The sequence below is a fragment of the Echeneis naucrates genome, chromosome 11 (assembly GCF_900963305.1).
Source record: "Echeneis naucrates chromosome 11, fEcheNa1.1, whole genome shotgun sequence".
NCBI classification, from domain to species: Eukaryota; Metazoa; Chordata; class Actinopteri; order Carangiformes; family Echeneidae; genus Echeneis; species Echeneis naucrates.
This window is the reverse complement of record NC_042521.1, coordinates 3,828,974-3,847,383: the sequence shown is the minus strand read 5'-3', so window position 1 is coordinate 3,847,383 and position 18,410 is coordinate 3,828,974. Positions and strand designations below refer to the sequence as shown.

At 44.1% G+C, this 18,410-nt stretch overlaps 4 protein-coding genes across 6 annotated transcripts; 1 reads left to right on the top strand and 3 right to left on the bottom strand.

Annotated features, from left to right (window-relative positions):
- Nucleotides 1-256: 256 nt before the first annotated feature.
- On the bottom strand, nt 257-2,834 carry LOC115051173 (XK-related protein 8-like). Its single transcript, XM_029514502.1, has 3 exons — nt 2,453-2,834; nt 1,664-1,848; nt 257-1,270 (listed from the first exon to the last, which is right to left on the bottom strand). Exons 1-3 carry the CDS (start codon nt 2,746-2,748, stop codon nt 537-539), a joined length of 1,215 nt encoding a protein of 404 aa, XP_029370362.1. The 5' UTR covers nt 2,749-2,834; the 3' UTR covers nt 257-536.
- Nucleotides 2,835-2,983: 149 nt separating this feature from the next.
- Nucleotides 2,984-6,493, bottom strand: xkr8.3 (XK related 8, tandem duplicate 3). The gene is made up of 3 exons (XM_029513851.1): nt 5,848-6,493; nt 5,044-5,231; nt 2,984-4,802 (listed from the first exon to the last, which is right to left on the bottom strand). Exons 1-3 carry the CDS (start codon nt 6,171-6,173, stop codon nt 4,054-4,056), a joined length of 1,263 nt encoding a protein of 420 aa, XP_029369711.1. The 5' UTR covers nt 6,174-6,493; the 3' UTR covers nt 2,984-4,053.
- Nucleotides 6,494-7,300: 807 nt separating this feature from the next.
- Nucleotides 7,301-12,394, top strand: srsf4 (serine and arginine rich splicing factor 4). 3 transcript variants are annotated; one of them, XM_029513854.1, is made up of 7 exons: nt 7,301-7,488; nt 8,452-8,591; nt 10,384-10,490; nt 10,752-10,978; nt 11,148-11,225; nt 11,474-11,679; nt 11,821-12,394. In XM_029513854.1, the coding sequence occupies exons 1-7, from the start codon at nt 7,382-7,384 to the stop codon at nt 11,961-11,963; spliced, it is 1,008 nt and encodes a 335-aa protein (XP_029369714.1). In that variant the 5' UTR covers nt 7,301-7,381; the 3' UTR covers nt 11,964-12,394. The 3 variants fall into 3 exon arrangements, with proteins under 3 accessions (XP_029369714.1, XP_029369712.1, XP_029369713.1); XM_029513852.1 differs by having other exon boundaries at nt 7,311-7,488; nt 10,752-10,966; nt 11,474-12,394; XM_029513853.1 differs by lacking the exons at nt 7,301-7,488; nt 8,452-8,591 and adding an exon at nt 8,633-9,942 and having other exon boundaries at nt 10,752-10,966; nt 11,474-12,394.
- A 574-nt stretch (nt 12,395-12,968) lies between these two features.
- Nucleotides 12,969-18,244, bottom strand: msto1 (misato mitochondrial distribution and morphology regulator 1). Its single transcript, XM_029514252.1, has 14 exons — nt 18,078-18,244; nt 17,258-17,387; nt 16,913-16,982; nt 16,710-16,785; nt 16,275-16,332; nt 16,034-16,190; nt 15,456-15,570; nt 15,196-15,330; nt 14,940-15,092; nt 14,588-14,719; nt 14,241-14,425; nt 13,962-14,066; nt 13,774-13,886; nt 12,969-13,699 (listed from the first exon to the last, which is right to left on the bottom strand). The coding sequence occupies exons 1-14, from the start codon at nt 18,159-18,161 to the stop codon at nt 13,443-13,445; spliced, it is 1,770 nt and encodes a 589-aa protein (XP_029370112.1). The 5' UTR covers nt 18,162-18,244; the 3' UTR covers nt 12,969-13,442.
- Nucleotides 18,245-18,410: the final 166 nt, after the last annotated feature.

Sequence of the window (18,410 nt, the reverse complement as noted above, 5' to 3'; positions counted from 1 at the left end):
TCCTGTAAACTGAACGCTATCATCATAATCAATTCTAATTTAATTACAATAATCACAATTTTTTTTTTCCCCCCTTGGTGGCCGTTCAGGACCTCCATGTGGTCCTGCATGGTTTGCCTGTGTACTGAAGAAACTCAATACAATGTAAATAAATTTTAAAAAGTTTCAGACTCAAGTTTGTGTTTATTATTTATTACTTAAAAAAATAACATTGGCTCAAAGTCATGAGCATGTGTAGTAAAAATATAAAGTAAAAACATTTCTTAATAAAGTCTGGAAGGTGACATCAGGCTCAGTTCAGAGCTGACCTCAATGCTTGTTTGTCTGTATGTGCATTAAATATATCTTTTATAAAGACAGATTGGACAGTGACTGTTATCTTACCACTTAAATGCGGGGCAGGAATTGCCTGTGAGAATAGTGAAATTTAATGTCATGAGGTTGTGTCTGATTTAATGAGAGAGTAGTTCGCAGTTCCTTGTGATGCTCGATGATAGGTACGTGTGTGACTCAGTCTTTCGATGTGCTCATGCACGTCAGGAGTAGAAGTTCTCAGCCAACTTCCTCAATCTCTTATTGGGTTTAACTTCTGGTGCTGGTGAACTCATAAAGCCGCGTGCCATGGAAGGACCATCTAATTCATCTACAGTGTGTTGTTGGCAGAAGATTTGTGCCACTGAAGTTGGTCCCCCCTTTAACTCCTCTTTGGCAACGTTTGGATGATAGTACTTGTAATATATGATTTTGAAGAAGAGGCCGAGGAGGTAAGTGGCAACAACACAGACGGCAGTGATTGTACTGTACAAGAATGGGATTTGAAAATCCACCTCTTCTGTGCTCATCCTCCAGCACCACAGGCCACAGAGAAGAGAAATATCCATCAATATGAAGCCGTGGTAGAGCAGAGTTCTGTACATGGTCCTCCCCTCGGCCACGTTGAACCAGGTGAAATACCAGATGAGGCCCACGGTGGCTCGGTAAAGCCACTCTCCACCAGGGCTGTCCATGAAGGATGTCTTGGATCTCCAGACGCAGAAGAAGAAAATAAGCCAAGAGCAGAAGAAGTGGGTGAAGATGTAGCAGGGCAGCACAGAGGCGAAGAGGGAGAGGGCCACAAAACGAGAGAAGATGATCAACAGGTTCCAGAAAAAGAAGACCACTGACGAGAGCACTTTCTGCTGCTTCTTGTCCGGCAGGAAGGAACGAAGACTGCGGTGGTACGTGGTCACACTGAAGACGATGGCTGCGGCTGACCCCACGGCCTTCAACACTGAGCAGGAGGAGAGGCCATTGTTAAAAAAGATTTTAAAATGTAAACATTTATTAAAGCACAGGTAGTTAAAAAGTTCCCTTTTCATTCACATTCAGTGTTTTGTGCATCAAAAATTATGTTTTTTAAACAATACTCAACTTTATCTTATTTTTCATTATTGCAGTGGAGTAAAAGGCAAATCATTTCCTCTGAATAGAAGACAAGAAGAAAAACACATCTACGTGGTAGTTAAATAAGGGGATTGATGAAATAGGATTCCACAGCTGACCCTTTAAAAACTCTGCGTCTGCATCTTATTTCCGACATAAGAAGCTCAAGTCTGTCTCAGTGATTCATTCATTCATTCATTCATTCCCTCAGCTGGTATATGTGCTGGCTCGGTCCCTTCACCTGTCAGAGCGGTGAGCTCCCACCGCTGCAGAATGATGGTGAGCATGAGGACCAGCTGGGGGGAGCTCTCTGCAAAGGCCTCGATGAGCCGCAGCATGCCCAGGTCGTGGCTCAGATACACTGCGACATCCCCTTTGACCCCTGTGGAGAGGCTGCCCACAGAAACCTCCATAACGCCGGCATGTCTGAAAGGAGAGTCAACAAACAGTTAATGCCAACGTAATAACTGATCATTTAACAGATAAGTAAGGGTCACCACCTTTACACCACATCCTGTGCTTCTGTACAATTTTCTTCTTTTATCATAGAAAACTAGTAAATATTTACATTTTAAAGGCTGATCCTGCTAATTTTTTTTAAAAATAATAATTCTTCAACTGTTGGACTAATAATTGTAGCTCTGAACTGAATTTCATATGGATATGAACCAAATGATCACACAAATATTTCCAGGAACAAGAAAGACCTGTTCTGGTTCCTGTCGATACAAAATGAGAATGTCAATTTAGGAAAAAAAAATGCTTCTACACAACAGAAAGGTTACTGCTTATGTGTAGAGGAAATGAAACAGATGATGTAATTCATTCAGTTACACTTTCTTCAAATACTTAACATCTTGAACAATCCAGGAAGGTCCCAGACATGTGCTCCCTGTGTCATGGATGCTAACAATTCATTGCATCATATGCTGTGTCTCTTCAAATGACTGTTGTGTTTCCTGGAAATGGAAACATTTCACACAACAGGCACACCAGTAAAATATGCACCAAATTGATAATGAAAAACTACCGGAAGTAGATCCCCAGCTGGAACAAGTGCAGGAGTCTGAGCTGGCTCTTGCTCAGGCAGTTCTCCACCTTAGTTTCCCTCTTGAAGTCCTCGTAGCTGTACCACAGCCAGCTGAAGGCCTGCACGAGCACCGATGAGCCCACCAGCAACAGGATCAGGATGCCGAGAGCCACATATGACTTTTGCTTAAAGAAATCCACCGCTGTATAAATATCAAGGACAATGTCAAACAGTAAGGAAAGCAGTCCCACACAAGTGAAGAGAAAGTCCACAGCAGAGAACTTAAACACAGACATGGTGTCTTCCAAAAGGAGTCCAGCATTAACTGTGTCAGACAGTCTCTGCTGAACGCCGCTACATGCTGGACCGGTCCACAGAAATGACTGAATTCTTTGGTGGGAACAACAAATATGAAAAGAGGCAAGGTTCAGTTCAAACAGTGTTTGACCCTGCCCACAGATAGGCCCTCCTTTTTTAAAGGCACAGCTCCTTTAACATGTCAGACAGAAAAACACAGATGAAAACAGACTGTACTGTAGTCACCACTTTAATAATTGCACCTAACAGAAGACTGAAGACCAACAATGACTTTCAGTACCAGAATTATGTAGAAAGAACATGTGGAATACCAACAAAGCCAGGTTTGTCCCAGTTCTTGGACCCTTAAAGAGTTATAAATTAAACATCCTCCATCTAGAACTCAGAAGCACAACTTACTCAAACTTACACTAAGTAAGAGAAGGTTACAGCAGGTTTTTGTACATCTAAAGGTAGATTGATGTCATCAGTGTTTAAAATGCATACCAACCTCTCAGTCAAGTAAATAATTGATCTAAGCTTGTTTTGCTCTATAAATTAAAAAAAGCTCAATGGTAATAAGCTGAGAATACAGCAACAGAACAAAGAAGAATACTAAATGAAGCTTACAGTCAAATCTACATTCAAAGTCCCTAAAAAACATTCCAGTAGCAACAGTTGGAACATAACTCCAAAAAAAACACACAGTAAATGACTCAAGCTGTCATGTGAACCATCCACTAACCTGACAATGACCACCAATCATCAATATTATTATAATTATATTTTTCTTTTAAGCTATTTTTTAGATTCTGGAATGTCTGCATCTAAGAATTACAAAGTTCACACGGCAGCAGCAACAAACACTCCGCAACATTGTGTGTGTCCCCTCATTCTGTAACATGTAAAACTTGACTCAATGTGTACAAACATGAAAATACAAAATCTATCAAATATAGAAGTTTTGTAGAAAAATAGCTTATCGGTTCACCATTGGGTCAGAGGGAGGTTGAGAAATATTGCAGCTGAGCCACACTGAGTCGCTGTGAGGTGTCAGCAGATGTATGTATCCATTAATATCGTTCTGACTGTCCCATCGTTGTTTCTGTGCGTATTTTTGGCAATGATGCAAATCAGTACAGAACTAACTCATGGCCGTATTTGGTTTTTAAAGTATTGGCATCAATATGATGAAATATCTGGATTTGTGAGGCAAAAACGAGCCACTGTCGAATCATTGTAACACTTTCCGACCAACTTATTCAGTAGATTAAACTATATGTGGACTCAGCTGAACAGTGTAGTCACAGACACGATGGCGCCGCTCTAATTTCGGTTTCAGTCTTTCTAACGGCTCTGTGCTCTGAGTAAAAGTGAGTAGCATGGCAGGACATGCGTTTGTTGAGAAGCTGTGAGGACAGAGTGCTGTCCTGGATGGAAAAATCTTTGAAGGACACTTCTGCATCGGGCAGATCATCATGTCTGGGCTCCCTCACTGGGGGCTTCCACAGTTTGGGGTGGAAGCGGCAGTAGTAAAGAGCTTTGAAGAGCAGCCCCAGGAGGTAGCTGAGAGGTAGAGCGATGATCAGAGCGAGGGCGTATGACTCAGACTGGACGGGGTCTCTGTAGAGCCACCAGGTCACCAGCAGGATTAGTCCATCAGTGATGATGAAGGAATGGTAGATCAGGCTCCTGCCTCGGGTCCGACCCTCGGCTACATTAAACCAGCTGAAGTACCAGATGAGCCCTATGGTGGCCCGGTAGAGCCACTCTCCACCCGTGCTGTCCATGAAGTCTGTCCTCTGTCGCCATGCCCATAACACAAAGACTGACCACAGCAGCAGGAAGTGGGCTGCCATATACCCACGCATCATAGAGGCAAACAGGCCGAGGGACGCCACGCGTGGAGCGATTAGCAGCAGATTCCACAGGAAGTAAATCAGAGAGGAACCCCAGCGCTGCTTGGCTTTGTCTGGGAGAAAGGAGCGCAGGGAGCGGTGGTAATCAACCACCATCCAGGCTATGGAAGTGGTTGATGCAGCAATGCTCACAACTGAAACAGACAAACACCAACAACAAAAAAAAAAGAAACAGAAGTTAACACATCCATGTAGCAACCCAGAGGAATAACACATCACACAATTGTGGTATGTCATGACTCACACGGCATTGCGTGCTTTAAAACTTCAAATGGTGCAACTGCTTTTGATTTGTTCAAAACTGTATTTTTTTTTTTTTTTGTGGGGTTTGTGAGTTTGTGGGGTGGGAAGTAAATTAACTGAAGAGGAACGCACACTGAACAGTCCGGGCCTTGTTGGTGCACAGCATCACGTAGATCATGAGAGTGAGCTGAGGGGCGCTCTCACAAAACGTTTCGATGAGCCTGAGCATGCTCAGATCATGTGTCAGGTAAACCACATACTCGGATCCTTCCTCTTTTCGCCACCAAACCCTGAAGCCCTGTCGAATGGCAGTGATGTGCCTGCACAGATGAACATCAGACACGACAAGCAGTACAACATTCATCATGGGAAAATCAGGCTAAATTCACATACACAAAGAAAAGGAGCCATCTGACATGAAGCATTGAGTGTCAACAGCTCTGACTCGTTCCTGTCATTGTTTCATACCTCATTAACTCATTATTTCTGCATTTTATCTTTTCAGCCAGATGACTAAAACTGCCACGCCTTTAGACAACATTTTACCTGAGAAAATATCAAATTTACTTGTTTGCTGACTCTAATGTTAGGATGTCTTATTTTTTCATAGACAATTAAACACATGCCTGGTCTTAAGAGCCAATTTAATCTTCTTTTTTTTTTAATTGCTAAAATAATTAAAATCCTCAGTTTAAAGCTTTATTTTGTGTGATGTGATAGAAAGCTGGATGGACTTCATATCAGGCAAATGATCTTGGACTTATTTTACTATATTCAAACAGTTTGTGGACTCTCTAAGAGAGGTAAATGCTCTGACTTATTAGGCAGAGCCATCACAACTAATTTGGTGGACTCTCTGTGCAACCAGAAACCCAATAACTTCATTTCATGTGTAATAATAAATCATCAGGTGCAGCTCCAGGATGGCGGACTGACCTGCAGAGGAAGCCCAGCTGCAGCACATGCAGCAGGCAGGAGAGCTGCACTCGGTCCCCGAACAGCACGGATCCCTCTCCGGTCTGCCTCCTGAAGTGGGGCAGCTCCCGGTCGTACTTGAACCAGAACCAGCTGAACATCTGGACCACGACGGAGGACAGGACCATGAGGCCGACCAGAACCCCGAACCAGAAGAAGTCTCCGCGGCAGTAAAACTCCACGGCCACCCAAATGTCCGAGCCCCAGTCTACGAGGAAAGTGCACACCCCGATCACCGAGAAGATGAAGTCTACCCAGGAGTACCTGGAGAAACATCCCGGATCCATGACCGCAGTCCGGCGGACCTGTTGCTGCGAAGCTAACGCTCAGCTAACCGTTATTTCCCTCCCGAACCGGCTCCGCTTCCTTCACCGCCATGGAGAGCCCAAAAAAAATAAATAAATAAATAAAAGTTTCCAAACTTCACATTTCTCCGGAGTTCACTCCGAGCAGCCGGGACGAAGTTCGCCGCGATCACTTTACGCGTTTTTGGGAAGATGACAACAAACCGCCGGCGGTGCGTTGGGAATGATCACCGACAGGAGCCTGAGCGGCCGTGGAAGCCCCGCCCGCCGCGGCGTATGCGTCAAATGACGCGCCACGAAATACGGGACGTAAAGGTTTACATATTTAAATAAAAAAAAAAAAAAAAGAAAAACGTGCTAGACGTTCAAATATTAATCGATTAATTACCTTTAGTTATTTTAATTCCCCAAACATTTTATATGAAGACATTATATTGTGTTTCTCTGTTTTTTGTTTTTGTTGTTTTTTGACATTATACTTAATTTAGTTTCACTTGGATCTGCTAGCCTCATTAGTGGGCATTTAGCTCTGCCATCTTGTGGTCGCAAAAAATTACGATGATCAGTTAAAATGGCCAACAGATGACACAAACATGCATACCAAATAAAAGGGGAAAACACGAAAATGCTTCTTGTAAATGTCATTAATCCTTATTTGTTGTTCCACAGATTCTTGGAACCAAACATTTTGGGTGATTTAAAGTTGTCAGTCTTTAGGTTATAATCAGAATCAGAATACTTTTTAATCTCCGGGGGAAATGTAGTTTGTTAGAGCGACAGAACAGAAATAGAAACATTACTATACAATATATATGTACACAATGAAGAGTTACTGAGTCAGCTCTGATTATCTAATGAATGCCGAGATGAAGAGCTTTTACAAGAAAATATGTGCTATCTATTCTATCTAGCACATTTACAGCTAATACCGATTACAATATTAAACCGTGTTAAAATAACATTTAAATACATAAAACGTAACTTTAAGAAACAAAAATCTCGGAGCGGATCACACCTGCCAGACTAAACTCAGGGCTGCGGAACCATGGCAACAACAGGACACGCCCCCTGCGCCCCGCGGGCCTATTGTGTCACAGGAGCGCGCGTATGTTCGTCGGCTCGCTCGCTCGCCGGGCTCGCGGTCGTCGTGCACACTTCGCTAGCACACACAAGCTAACCAAGCTAACACGATGTCGAGGGTTTATATCGGCAGGCTGAGCTACAGAGCCAGAGAAAAGGACGTGGAGAGGTTCTTCAAAGGCTACGGGAAGATCCTGGAGGTCGACCTGAAGAACGGGTGAGGCCGGCGCTCATCGGTTTTGTTTTCTTTTGGAGTTTTTTTTTTTTTTTAATCAGGCTAACGTCCGACCTGACCGCGCCGCGATCGTTACAAGCACCCCGGGCCTTGTTGTTCGCCGGCGGCCTAGCATGCTAACGCACCGTTTCCCAACCGCAGCCGCCGAAAATGGGACGTATTCTTCAACAGAGATCAATTTAGCACCTTCCTCTTACTTCCCGGTGTTAGCCGACACCAGAGCCCGCTTTTTTTGGGCGGGATTTTTGGGAAGATCTTTGCTAAGTCTCGACCGTGATTAGCAAGAAATGGCTAACGTTAGACGTGGCAATGTCACCGGCGGTTGTTCGCGTTTGCAGCGAGCCGTTAACAAAACAAACACAAGCTGGTTCACGGCATCGTGAAAACACTGAAGGTTCAATGTGTTTTCTGTATTTAACCTGCACATCTCATTGCAAAATAACTTCTGCTACATGCACAACCTTCGTGTTTGAAAAGGCCCTAAATTGTGGTTGACGATGATTATCTTTAGTTGTGATTCTCCTTAAATCAGCCAATGCTACACCCACTCTGTCTGTTATAATGAAGTGTGTTTAGTGTGTTATTTCTGCTGCTGCTTAGTTTGTCTGCTCATTAATCAGACATTTACTGGAGCCTTTGTATCCCAAACTGGATTTAATCAGCTGGGTTGCATGTGTGAGATAAACAGAGGTGGATGCTCTCAAGCATTTAAATGATGAACAAGATTTCTGATGGCCACCAAGACAGCAAAGACATTAACAATATAATCTTTGGTCTCTGTATAAGATAAGTGAGCCTTCTTCCAATTTCCTGTCAAATCAAGTCTAAGTGGTGACACTGAAACTGAAGATCTGTAAATGGCACGTTTCTACGTTTGATGCTTGCTATTTTGACAACATTGCTGTTTTTATATAGGTCATAAGTAAAATGTCTTCCCCTCTCCAGGTATGGGTTTGTTGAGTTTGATGACCCCCGTGATGCAGACGATGCTGTGTATGACCTGAATGGGAAAGAGCTGTGTGGAGAGAGGGTCATTGTAGAGCACACCAAGGGACCCCGTCGGGATGGAGGCTATGGCGGAAGGAGTAAGTGTCCAGAAGAGTCTTGTTGTCATTTCACTTGAATAATGTCATTGAGGAATTTCATTCATTACAGGGAATCATTGATCTAAATTTCAAAGGGGCAAAATTTTTAGGCCTGTCCTTGGTGGCTGAAGTGCATTCAATTAACATCCCGGTGTTTGTCTGAAGGTGATACCATTCAGAAACATTGGATTGTCTTCCTAAATGTAGGGTTGATATTATTAATGTAATATTGTGACTTGGATGAAAGTCTTTTCCTGTTCACTAAGAATAAAAAATATATATATATATTGATGTGATTAAAAAGCAATGGTAAATATGGCCAGTCCTAGAAACATTTCTGTAGTAAATGTCACAACTTGTGTACCTGTTGACCTACTTTTCTATACTGGTATCAGCAGAATTTCTTGAGGAAATGTCAGCAGCAACTGAAGAGTCTGTAACTAAGCTGCAGCTATTATGGCGTGCAATTACTGCCATGCAAATGATCAAAGGGGAAGTAACCTTAAATTTTGGTCCGTCTTGTCCAACTGCAGAAGTACTGCTTCCTCGATGACTGAGTAGTTTTGTCTGCTTGTTCAAAGGATAACTTGATGACTTCCACTAAAAAAAAAAAAAAACATCTATTATGTTCAATGCACTTTCATTGTTCTTGATCCACCCACACCCCCAGTCTCGGTTTCATTGTTGTTCTGGTCTCACTGGGGTGTGTATCTTGAGCCTCTTGATGAGTCACTCCAGAGTGGCAGTTTGTTTTATATTGTCTTGCAAATAGATGACCAGACTGTGTGAGCGCCACTCACTGCAGCAATTAACTGTAGTTTTCATTAAAAGAGCAGCAGATGAAGGAGGTTTCCTCATCAGTACAAAAGATGGTTAAATTTGTGTGCACCAGAGCCACCAATGACTTAAAAGTCTTGAGTTTCCTTATGATGGATTGGAAAAACTGATAATCTGGTTACATGTGAATGTGATGGGGAAATGGCTTACTGATGGAAAGGAGTATAACTGTCTTAACAATAATACTGTAAAATTACTATCTGATTGTCAAATATCTTGTAATCTATTGATGTCTTATTCCGTTTCTTATTTTATTTAAATGACTGTCAATTTAAAGGTAAAGATTTAACAAAGAACCTCAATGTTTTAATTGAAAGAGTCCTTTGCTGACTGCCTGCCCCTATTGCTGGCCATGGTGTCCCCCCTTTCCAAGAGTGTGGTTTGACCATTCTGGGCCCCTGGGCAGACCAAAAAAGGGAGCCATTGTGAATGAAGACCGCTTTTCCCATTAGGCCCAGGCCGGGTGGTGAGGATGCCATGGGGTTAGGAACAGATGTGGGTTCAGCTCTTATAGGTGCCTGAAAACAGAACATGTTTTGTAACAGTGAAATGTTTTAGATAGGATAGCTTAGAAACTTGATTTAGTTCACCGTAAGTACTTCCTCGATCAGTTATGTTTTTAACTTTATTTTTATTTTATTTTTGTTTTTCTTAGTTATAAAGTATGCCTATTGAACTTCTACCAAAATTTTAATGAGCTAAATTTGTGTTGTTTAGGGCTAGGTCTTTAAATAAAGCTTATCAACTTGTAGGAATAAATACTTTTCTTTTTTGAAATTTTAATAATTTTTTTTTTAAGTCTTTTTACACCTTTTGCTTTTCCCTTCTTTGTTTCCTTTTCCCAAATGAATACTGATAAATTTTGTAGCGTGTAGCTTGGAGTTTAGAATAACTGCATCATATCAGTTTCTCTGTGGTCCTTATTTTTCCTGTTCTTTCCTTGTTGCCCTGCAAGGTGGATATGGACGCTGGGGAAGAGACAGGTATGGTCCACCTATAAGGACAGATTATCGCCTCATTGTTGAGAATCTTTCCAGTCGTTGCAGCTGGCAGGACTTGAAGGTATGATGATTGAAATTTTTATTTTAGTGTAACAGAAATCATGTCAGTAGTCAACATTAATAATGTCTAATATAATTGATTGCTTTTTAACTGGGGACTAAAAAAGATCACAGCCAAGTATTCACAATAAAGTGAAACTCATTATGTGCATAAAGATAAAATGACTATGGCTTTTTTTAATGTATTTATGTGAGGTTTTTTTTTCTGACTCTGACTATCAGGTCATCATTTATTTAATGTTCTGTGTCTTTGTCTCTGAAGGACTACATGAGGCAGGCAGGGGAGGTGACTTATGCTGACACCCACAAGGGCAGGAGGAACGAGGGGGTGATTGAGTTCAGGCTGTACTCCGACATGAAGAGAGCTCTGGAGAAGCTGGACGGCACAGAAGTGAACGGCAGAAAGATCCGGCTCATCGAGGACCGTCCAGGAGCCCGCCGCCGTCGCTCTTACTCCCGCAGCCGCAGCCGTTCCAGGTTAGAGACACTGCTGCAGTTCCACCCGCTTTCCTGTTCTATAGAATGTTATAGAGTCCACAATACATGTATGGACATGACAAAAGGGAAAGGAAGGCTGATCTTACAACAAATAAGCCCCCACAAGTTTCAACCCTGCAGTTAGAGCCTTGAGTAAGTGCTTCACATTTTTCCCTGTCAGGTCTCGCTCCAGGAGCCGCAGGTCTCGTAAGAGCCGCAGCCGCAGTGAAAGCAGCAGTCGCAGCCGCTCCCGCTCCAGGTGAGAAATCTGATTCTGCTCAAAGGGTTGTGGGTACTTTACCTAAATGCAGGGTATCTGCTGGCACTCATTTTTTTATTTTTGACGTTTTTCACTGCAGTGTAGGTATCTGTATTTACAGACAGTAAAAAGAACTGACAATGGCCGTTTCTTTTGAATAAATTTGTAGTCCGGCTTCATCAAAGCGTTTTGCTGAGACGAATCTTTGGCCCTTCAGAATCTGACATTGCCTGGTTTTTTTTCTGCAGGGCGGCATCTCACTCCCGCAGCCGATCTCGTAGCAAGAAGAATAAGGGCAAGGGCAAGAAGGAGGAAGAGGAGCGCAGCAACGGTGCCCCCAAAAACAAGGACCACAGCCGGAGCCGCAGCCCCAAGAGCAAAAAGAGCAAGAAAGAGGGCAAGAAGGGCAAGAAGGAGGATTCCCGTTCCAGATCTCGCTCTCACTCCAGGTCCCGTTCTAGATCAGGAATCAAGGATCGCTCTAGGAAATCTGGCTCAAAGGGTCGAGAGCAGCCAAAGAGCGACGACGAGGGAGGTGAGCCAGAGAGGGGCTCTCGCTCCCGTTCCCAAAGCCCAGCCGAATCCAAATCCAGAGCCAGGTCTAAATCCAAGTCCAAATCCAAGTCACGCTCCCCTTCACCTGCCAAAGCCCGCTCCCACTCCCGGTCCGCCTCACGGTCAGAGTCCCGTTCCAAATCCCGCTCCCCGTCTCGTTCCCGCTCCCGTTCCCGCTCCTAGTTCACATTTCGGACTGTTTGTCTTGAGCCCTTATCCCAACGTCTCCCAGTGTCCTCAATTTACATTCCCCAGACCCCACAACACTACCCCTGCCTCCTGTTTTTTGATAAATAGCTGTAGAAAACCAGGCACTCATGCTCAATGTCTTTTATGCACATGATACTCCATTTCATTTGACTTTTACGCAACATTTTTTTTTTCTCCCCCCCCCCCCATTAGAGCCGTCTCGTATGGAGGTGCTTGTAAAATAACAGGGTGCAATCTCAGTTTTATAAGTTGAAATGATGGTATGGTGTGTGTCTTAGCCTTTTTTTAATCAAATATAGAAGCAGGCTGTTTTCAGTGTGCTGGGTGGGAACATGTTCCAACATCTCCACCGTTTTGTGAAATCCTTGTATCATTTTATTTCAGATTAAAATGCCTGTTCTGGATTTGTTATTGACTGTCTTTGTATCAGCAGCACATTCAGAGTAATTCCTATTTTCAGACTGTTTTCTTTTCGCCTCTTTCCATAATCTGACTCTTGTAACCATTTTATTCCAGTTTTATAAATGAAAATAGACAGCAGTCCGATCTGTCCTCATGTTTGATGCTTCCAGCTCGGCGCTGTAGCCTTTTTCCTCAGTCAGCCAAATGATGGTGTTTGAGATTTGACCAACAGGTTGTCACCTTCCCTAATTACACGTGACATTTCTAAAGGCTAAGGCTGCTGTTTACTAACTGATCCCAGGAGAGAAGAGTTTCCATGGACTAAAAATACATGTGAGCTGCAGCATTGCTCTGGATACTGAAACAGCTGCTATCCTGAGGAGTAAGTTCTCCAAACACTTTGAGATACGATCTGTCTCAGTTACACATGGTTGGTTTTAGTGGGATTGGTTGACAATCATGATCTTATCAGATTTACCACACAACATTTTTTAGTTGAGCTGAAGTAGTATTAAATCACAAGGTGGTTATTTGAGACTACAGAAATGAGCCAGTTAGACACCCAAACTTAAACTTCATTGCATTTAATTCAAATTTTTCATATCCAGGAAAGATACTTCAGTATTTATGTTGGGTTCAGTTTCATTCACACAGACTCGGTGAACAGTAGTAGATTAACTGTTGGTGCTTATTAGAACTTTGTGCGCAAAATGACGTGACACCTTCATATGTGTCAGTTGTCTTTTTAGTATAAAATACATTTAATCACAGATAAACATTTAAGGAACTGTAACCGTTTGTACATTCGCATGTTGCTACATCCCTCAGTGAAAACCAGCCGTGTACCTCCGCCTGTGGAGGCGTCACTCTAACACTTCCTCGTCTGCAGCCAGCAGCTCAGTTTCATCCATCTAATTCAGTTCAGACACCTTGAGCTCCTCCTGTTCCCATCTTACTCAGTCCTGCTCCTTCAGTAACTGAGGCTCAGCTCATCTTCGTCCGCCGTGGCCGACAGTCTACACACCACCGTGGATGGAAATACTGTCCACCTCAGTCGTCGTCATCTTCAGATGAAGAGCGCACCACCCCGCCGCTGTCATCTCTGTAACACCGGGCCAGCAGTCGCAGCTGCTCCAGGGCGTCGTGGTAGTCGGCCATTTCTGGGCCCTGGGAGAGGAAGCTGGGGGCCACGCGGCGGATGTCGAAAGCGCTGGCGCCGCGATGCAGCTCTGACAGCCACGTGCCGAGTGCAGACCCAGACTGGAGGGACGTCAAGACGGGCACAGAACAAACCAGGGAAGCCGGCGCTGCAGCGAGGAGGGAGAAATTCATAAAACCGTCCAATCTGAGGAAGGAGGAGTGAAAATGTGTGTGAACTCACAGCCAGGCGGAGGCGGTTGGCTCTGCAGGAAGCCCAGAGCGTCGAGGGACTGGCTGAAAATCTGAGGGAAAGGTGGTGTCAGCTTACTGGGGGTCGACACCAACTGCAGAGCACTGTGAGGATGGAGAGCGTCAGGGTTAAAATGCATTTTTCCCAGGTGGGGGTCTTTTGTCAGCGTAACGACTCACAGAGGCGATGTGGGATAGAAAGATCTGACGTAGGATGCCAGGATGTCCTCCCCGCTGTGGAGGCTGTGCAGAGGAGTGGGAGGTTTGATCCCTGGAGCCAGAGAGCTGTGGAGAGAAAATTATTCTTTCAGCAACACATTCATGTGATGATCACAGCCACCGTTTTTCCTCTTTGTTCCACAAACACTTCTGTTTTCACCAATTCTGGTGGTCTAACCAAACAAGTCTGGTTCATATGATATAAAAATAAAACAGCCATGGTACATTGCAAATCCTGACCTGATTAGTCTCTGGCCTTCGAAGCCTCTGAGCACCGCCCACTGGCTGTAGCATCGGCCATCTGCTGGTTCAGAGCACGCCGACAGAGGTTTCCAGGGAGGAGCGTCCGTCCAGGCGCTCAGGGCATCAGGGAGGGAACTGCCGTGCATCATGGGAAAGGGGAGTGTCCCGTAAGCAGCCACCACCTTTAATTTAAATACACCAAATCACTGTGAGTGATGAGGAAAACTTTTTTTTTTTAAACCACCATTAATGTTGTCACCTGATATTTTAAAAATGAATCATTACAATCACAGTGTTTACTGTTTGTTTCGATCGTTTTGAATTAAAGCAGGATCCAACATCACCTTCCTCCCAGACACGGCCAGAGTGTCCGCCATCTGCCACATGGGGACGCTGTTGTTCCTGAGCCTGTACGGCACCGTGAGGGCGTCCAGGGCCAAGGCCAAGACGGAGCTGGAGTGGTACCACAGTGAGGGCTGGCACCGGAAAAAAATCACACACAAATCAGAATAAAATACCCACTTTTAGTCTGAACACATTAGTTCTGCTTCTTTTTACTACCTGTTATCAATTTACTTCTTTCAATTTTAATTTATATTATGAATTACATTCAAATAAGGCATACAAATAAAAGTTAATGAAACTTATTGATCCCCACATTTTATCGTCTAACAGAATAAGATTAAAAGGCCTCACATCACAGTTGAGGTGAGGGAAAGCTGTAGGAGGAGGGGGCCGTCTGCCCAGGCCACCGCGCAGGGTCAGGGGGCAGAAGAAGGAGCTGTGACTGGCCAGGTGGACCGCGGATAAGGTGCAGTTCAGCAGGTGGTAGAAGTCTTTAACGGGAGTCTGGATGAGCAGAAACATGAGAACAGAACAGAGTGAACAACAACACACACACACACACACACAAAAAAAACATCTGCTTCTCTACAAACAGCTGGTGACTCACTGAGTTTGGGTGACTGACAGGTGCCAACCCCCAGGTTAGGATGCCTCGCCCCCCGTAAGAGTCCTGCAGCATCTCTGTGACCTTTGACCCCAGGCCTGCAAAGCCATCCGCCATGTCACACAAGACCTGGAACCCCTGAGAGCGAAACGGGAAGACAAATGAAGAGAACCAGTGGACAGTAAACATCCTGCACGTTTTAAAGACACTACTATACAAATATGTCATGAATCAGGATCAAAACAAGGAGGAACAACAGTCACCTGAAGGTAATCGCACTCTTCTACAAAGAAGTGCAGCTTGTCCTCCAGATCCTCGAGCACCGATCCCTGCAGGAGCGCCTCTCCCTGGCCAAACGCCTCCAGCCGGTGAGCCTCCCTGCACGCCCGCACACAACACAACACTAATGTCATATTTGTACGAGGCAGCAAATCAGAGGAGCTGCAACTCTCATAATAAAACTGTTGTCATGCACAGTTGGAGCTTTGTGGGAGCTTTGTGGTGCTACAGAGTCTCCCTGTTCTCCAGCTTCCTTTACTGCAGATGTACAGAAAAATGTTTGCTACACAACCCAGCAAAACTGAAATCACAATATCATCGAAAATGATCCTGATTGTTTGGTGCAGCCTCAGTTAAGAAGGAAAAAGGTATATGGGCACGTGTGTGTTTATATTTTCCAGCTGTCAAAAGGTAGACCAGCTGCAGTGGCATCGTTATCTGAGTTGCTGCCATGATTAAACTCAAAGTGTGAGTCAGAGTTTTTATCTCAAGGTCAACTTTGTGCGAACCCTGACACCTGACACATCTGTCAGCCTGAATGAAATCCGATGCTCGACTTTACCCGTCGTGGTTGTACTGGTGGATGACAGAGATGGTGCGAGGGTGCAGGTGGATCCGGAGGAAGTCGGACCACACCTTCACATTGCCCTCCAGCCTGTAGGCCTTTTGAACTTGTGCCAGCCGACTGTTCACCGTATCCACATTCAGTGAAGCTGCAGCTGGGAGAGATTTTTCAGATTGGTCGCTGCTGACTTTGACAATATTCTGACACAAAACTCTAGTTTTGATCAGGTTTCACTTACCTGAGCGCGGAGCCTGAGAACTGGAGGAGAAATCCACCTCTGCCAGTATCTCTCCATTCTACAAACAAGGACAATGTCAGGAAAAGGTATGCTGCTGGATGAGGATGCAGAAAAACCTTGGACGGTGGCCCTGAGGGCTCAATGCCAAATGCACTGCAGCTGAAGACAAGGCACGCAAACCATAAGTGATAATACATCCCTGATTTTAACTTTGAAACTCGCTTGGACCTAAAAAACTTATTTTCTGTTGTGTTGCTTTTGTGTAAATCAACCTAATCAACTACTGGGAGACAATACGAGACACTACTGCTGTGAAACTATTGGATCAGTTGGAGATGCTAAATGTCCACGACACCAGGCTTGGCATCACTGTATCAGCACAGTACCGTGATGGACAATGTCCTCAAAGCTCAGATCTGTTTCAGAAATACTCACATCCAATTTGTCCAGATCTTCAAGGAAGGAATTCTTTGCAGGAGGACTTTCTTTATGCATCATCAGGCTTCCCTCCCTAAATGACACGGAACATTTTCCAATATTAAAAAGTAAAAAAGACATTTTGGTTTTATAGGAATAAATGGTTTGGGCAAACAAAGATTGTAAACGCAGAGAAAATGATCAGCCATGCTCTGATTTACCATGTGACAGCTGACGTGTCTTTGCCTGGATCGTACAGACTGCCTTCCTGCCGCAGAGTCCGAAGACTTCCTGTCATGTAAGAGTTACAGACGGTGTTGGACTATGGGTGGAGTATGTGTTATATTGCTATCGAAGGACAGGACACATACTTAGGATTGACAACAAGGTGGGAGGAGCTGTATCGATTTAATTCATGTCACCAAATATTCTTGTGTGCCATTTGTAGATTCACTTGGAAATATAAAAGTCAACACACCGGGAACAAGTCTGACAAAAATAAAGCTCCACCAGCATTTAGGATGTTTTCAGCATCTACAAATATATATGTGACAGAGAAAAATTACCTTTGAGATCCATTGCAATGAGGCGAGGGGTGTAGGTGACGTGTCCGCCCAGAGTCTGTCCCTCACGAAATACAACATCACTCTGGATCTCACCGGATGGCGTCTCGGGGTCATATGACAACGAGGCATCCTGTGGAGAGAAAAATAGAAAGATCATCACACAAAATCACCATGAGAATAACCCAAAACACACATCCAGCCTCAATCTCTACATCATGGCGTCAGTCTGAACACACAGAGGACACTGAATGTGGATTCAAGATGTTTTGTGTGTAAATGTACTGATGACAAGGATCATTCACCTCAAATAAAAGCATCATTTATGACGATGGCTGCACTTTGAAGGAGGTTAACGGATGAATTTAGTTATATGAGAGCAGATGATCCTCCCTTTGGAATTAACAGCTATGAATACTGTTTATTATAATTATTCATATGTGGATGACTGTGCTGATGCAGCTTTGAAAGGATACGCTGATTATAATCCACCTTATCTAACTCCAACTCTTATTTGACTTATTCTGACTGCTTTAAAGAGACTGATTTGTGTCATCACTCGTTTCCGTCAGTGAAAAGCTGTTTTCATGACACTCGACCATTAGCAGCTTTAGCTCCATGAAACCTGATTGCTAACGCTGTTTTCTTGCTGTAACTCGTGTACGAGTGTGTGTTTGTTTTTGCATCAAATCCGCTCTTCGGTGTGTTGAATAAACACCACAGTTGTCTATTCCCATGTTGCAGAAACAACACATGCAAAGCGAAGTGCTAGCTTAGCTTAGCTCAGATTAGCTTAGGCGTTAGCCGGCCCGGTTCTTCTCACCTGTAAATTCCACCAGTGAGTCCCGACAAAGTTGGAATAATGTCCCAGCTGGAGAGTGATGACCTCCCGACAGAGGCCGCTCATCGTGACGGAGCTCAACACTCAGGCTCAAACATAAAACTCTGTTTTCGGGGCATGATGGACATGTTTGGAAAATGACAACACTAAACAGCGACACACTAACGATGGGCGGGGCTCGTCTGAAAGAGTGCGTCCCATTGGCTGAGAGGGAGGAAATCTGAAAGGTGATTGGATGTAGGAATGACGTAGAGGGAAGCTCGGTTTCACCGCGCCGTAACTTCACATGTGCTGCAAACAGCCGGCAGACTGATG

Coding starts and splice junctions, on each gene's coding strand:
- LOC115051173 (XM_029514502.1), bottom strand. CDS start 2,748: ATGTCTGTGTTTAAGTTCTCTGCTGTGGACTTTCTCTTCACTTGTGTG. Junction 1,849..2,452: donor CAGCTGGGGATCTACTTCCG/GTAGTTTTTCAT, acceptor CTCTCCTTTCAG/ACATGCCGGCGTTATGGAGG. Junction 1,271..1,663: donor GGAGCTCACCGCTCTGACAG/GTGAAGGGACCG, acceptor CCTCCTGCTCAG/TGTTGAAGGCCGTGGGGTCA.
- xkr8.3 (XM_029513851.1), bottom strand. CDS start 6,173: ATGGATCCGGGATGTTTCTCCAGGTACTCCTGGGTAGACTTCATCTTC. Junction 5,232..5,847: donor CAGCTGGGCTTCCTCTGCAG/GTCAGTCCGCCA, acceptor TCATCTGTGCAG/GCACATCACTGCCATTCGAC. Junction 4,803..5,043: donor CAAGGCCCGGACTGTTCAGT/GTGCGTTCCTCT, acceptor TGTCTGTTTCAG/TTGTGAGCATTGCTGCATCA.
- srsf4 (XM_029513852.1), top strand. CDS start 7,382: ATGTCGAGGGTTTATATCGGCAGGCTGAGCTACAGAGCCAGAGAAAAG. Junction 8,592..10,383: donor TGGAGGCTATGGCGGAAGGA/GTAAGTGTCCAG, acceptor TTGCCCTGCAAG/GTGGATATGGACGCTGGGGA. Junction 11,226..11,473: donor CGCAGCCGCTCCCGCTCCAG/GTGAGAAATCTG, acceptor TTTTTTCTGCAG/GGCGGCATCTCACTCCCGCA.
- msto1 (XM_029514252.1), bottom strand. CDS start 18,161: ATGAGCGGCCTCTGTCGGGAGGTCATCACTCTCCAGCTGGGACATTAT. Junction 17,388..18,077: donor CTCACTGGTGGAATTTACAG/GTGAGAAGAACC, acceptor TTCTCTCCACAG/GATGCCTCGTTGTCATATGA. Junction 16,191..16,274: donor TTCTCAGGCTCCGCGCTCAG/GTAAGTGAAACC, acceptor AATCTCTCCCAG/CTGCAGCTTCACTGAATGTG.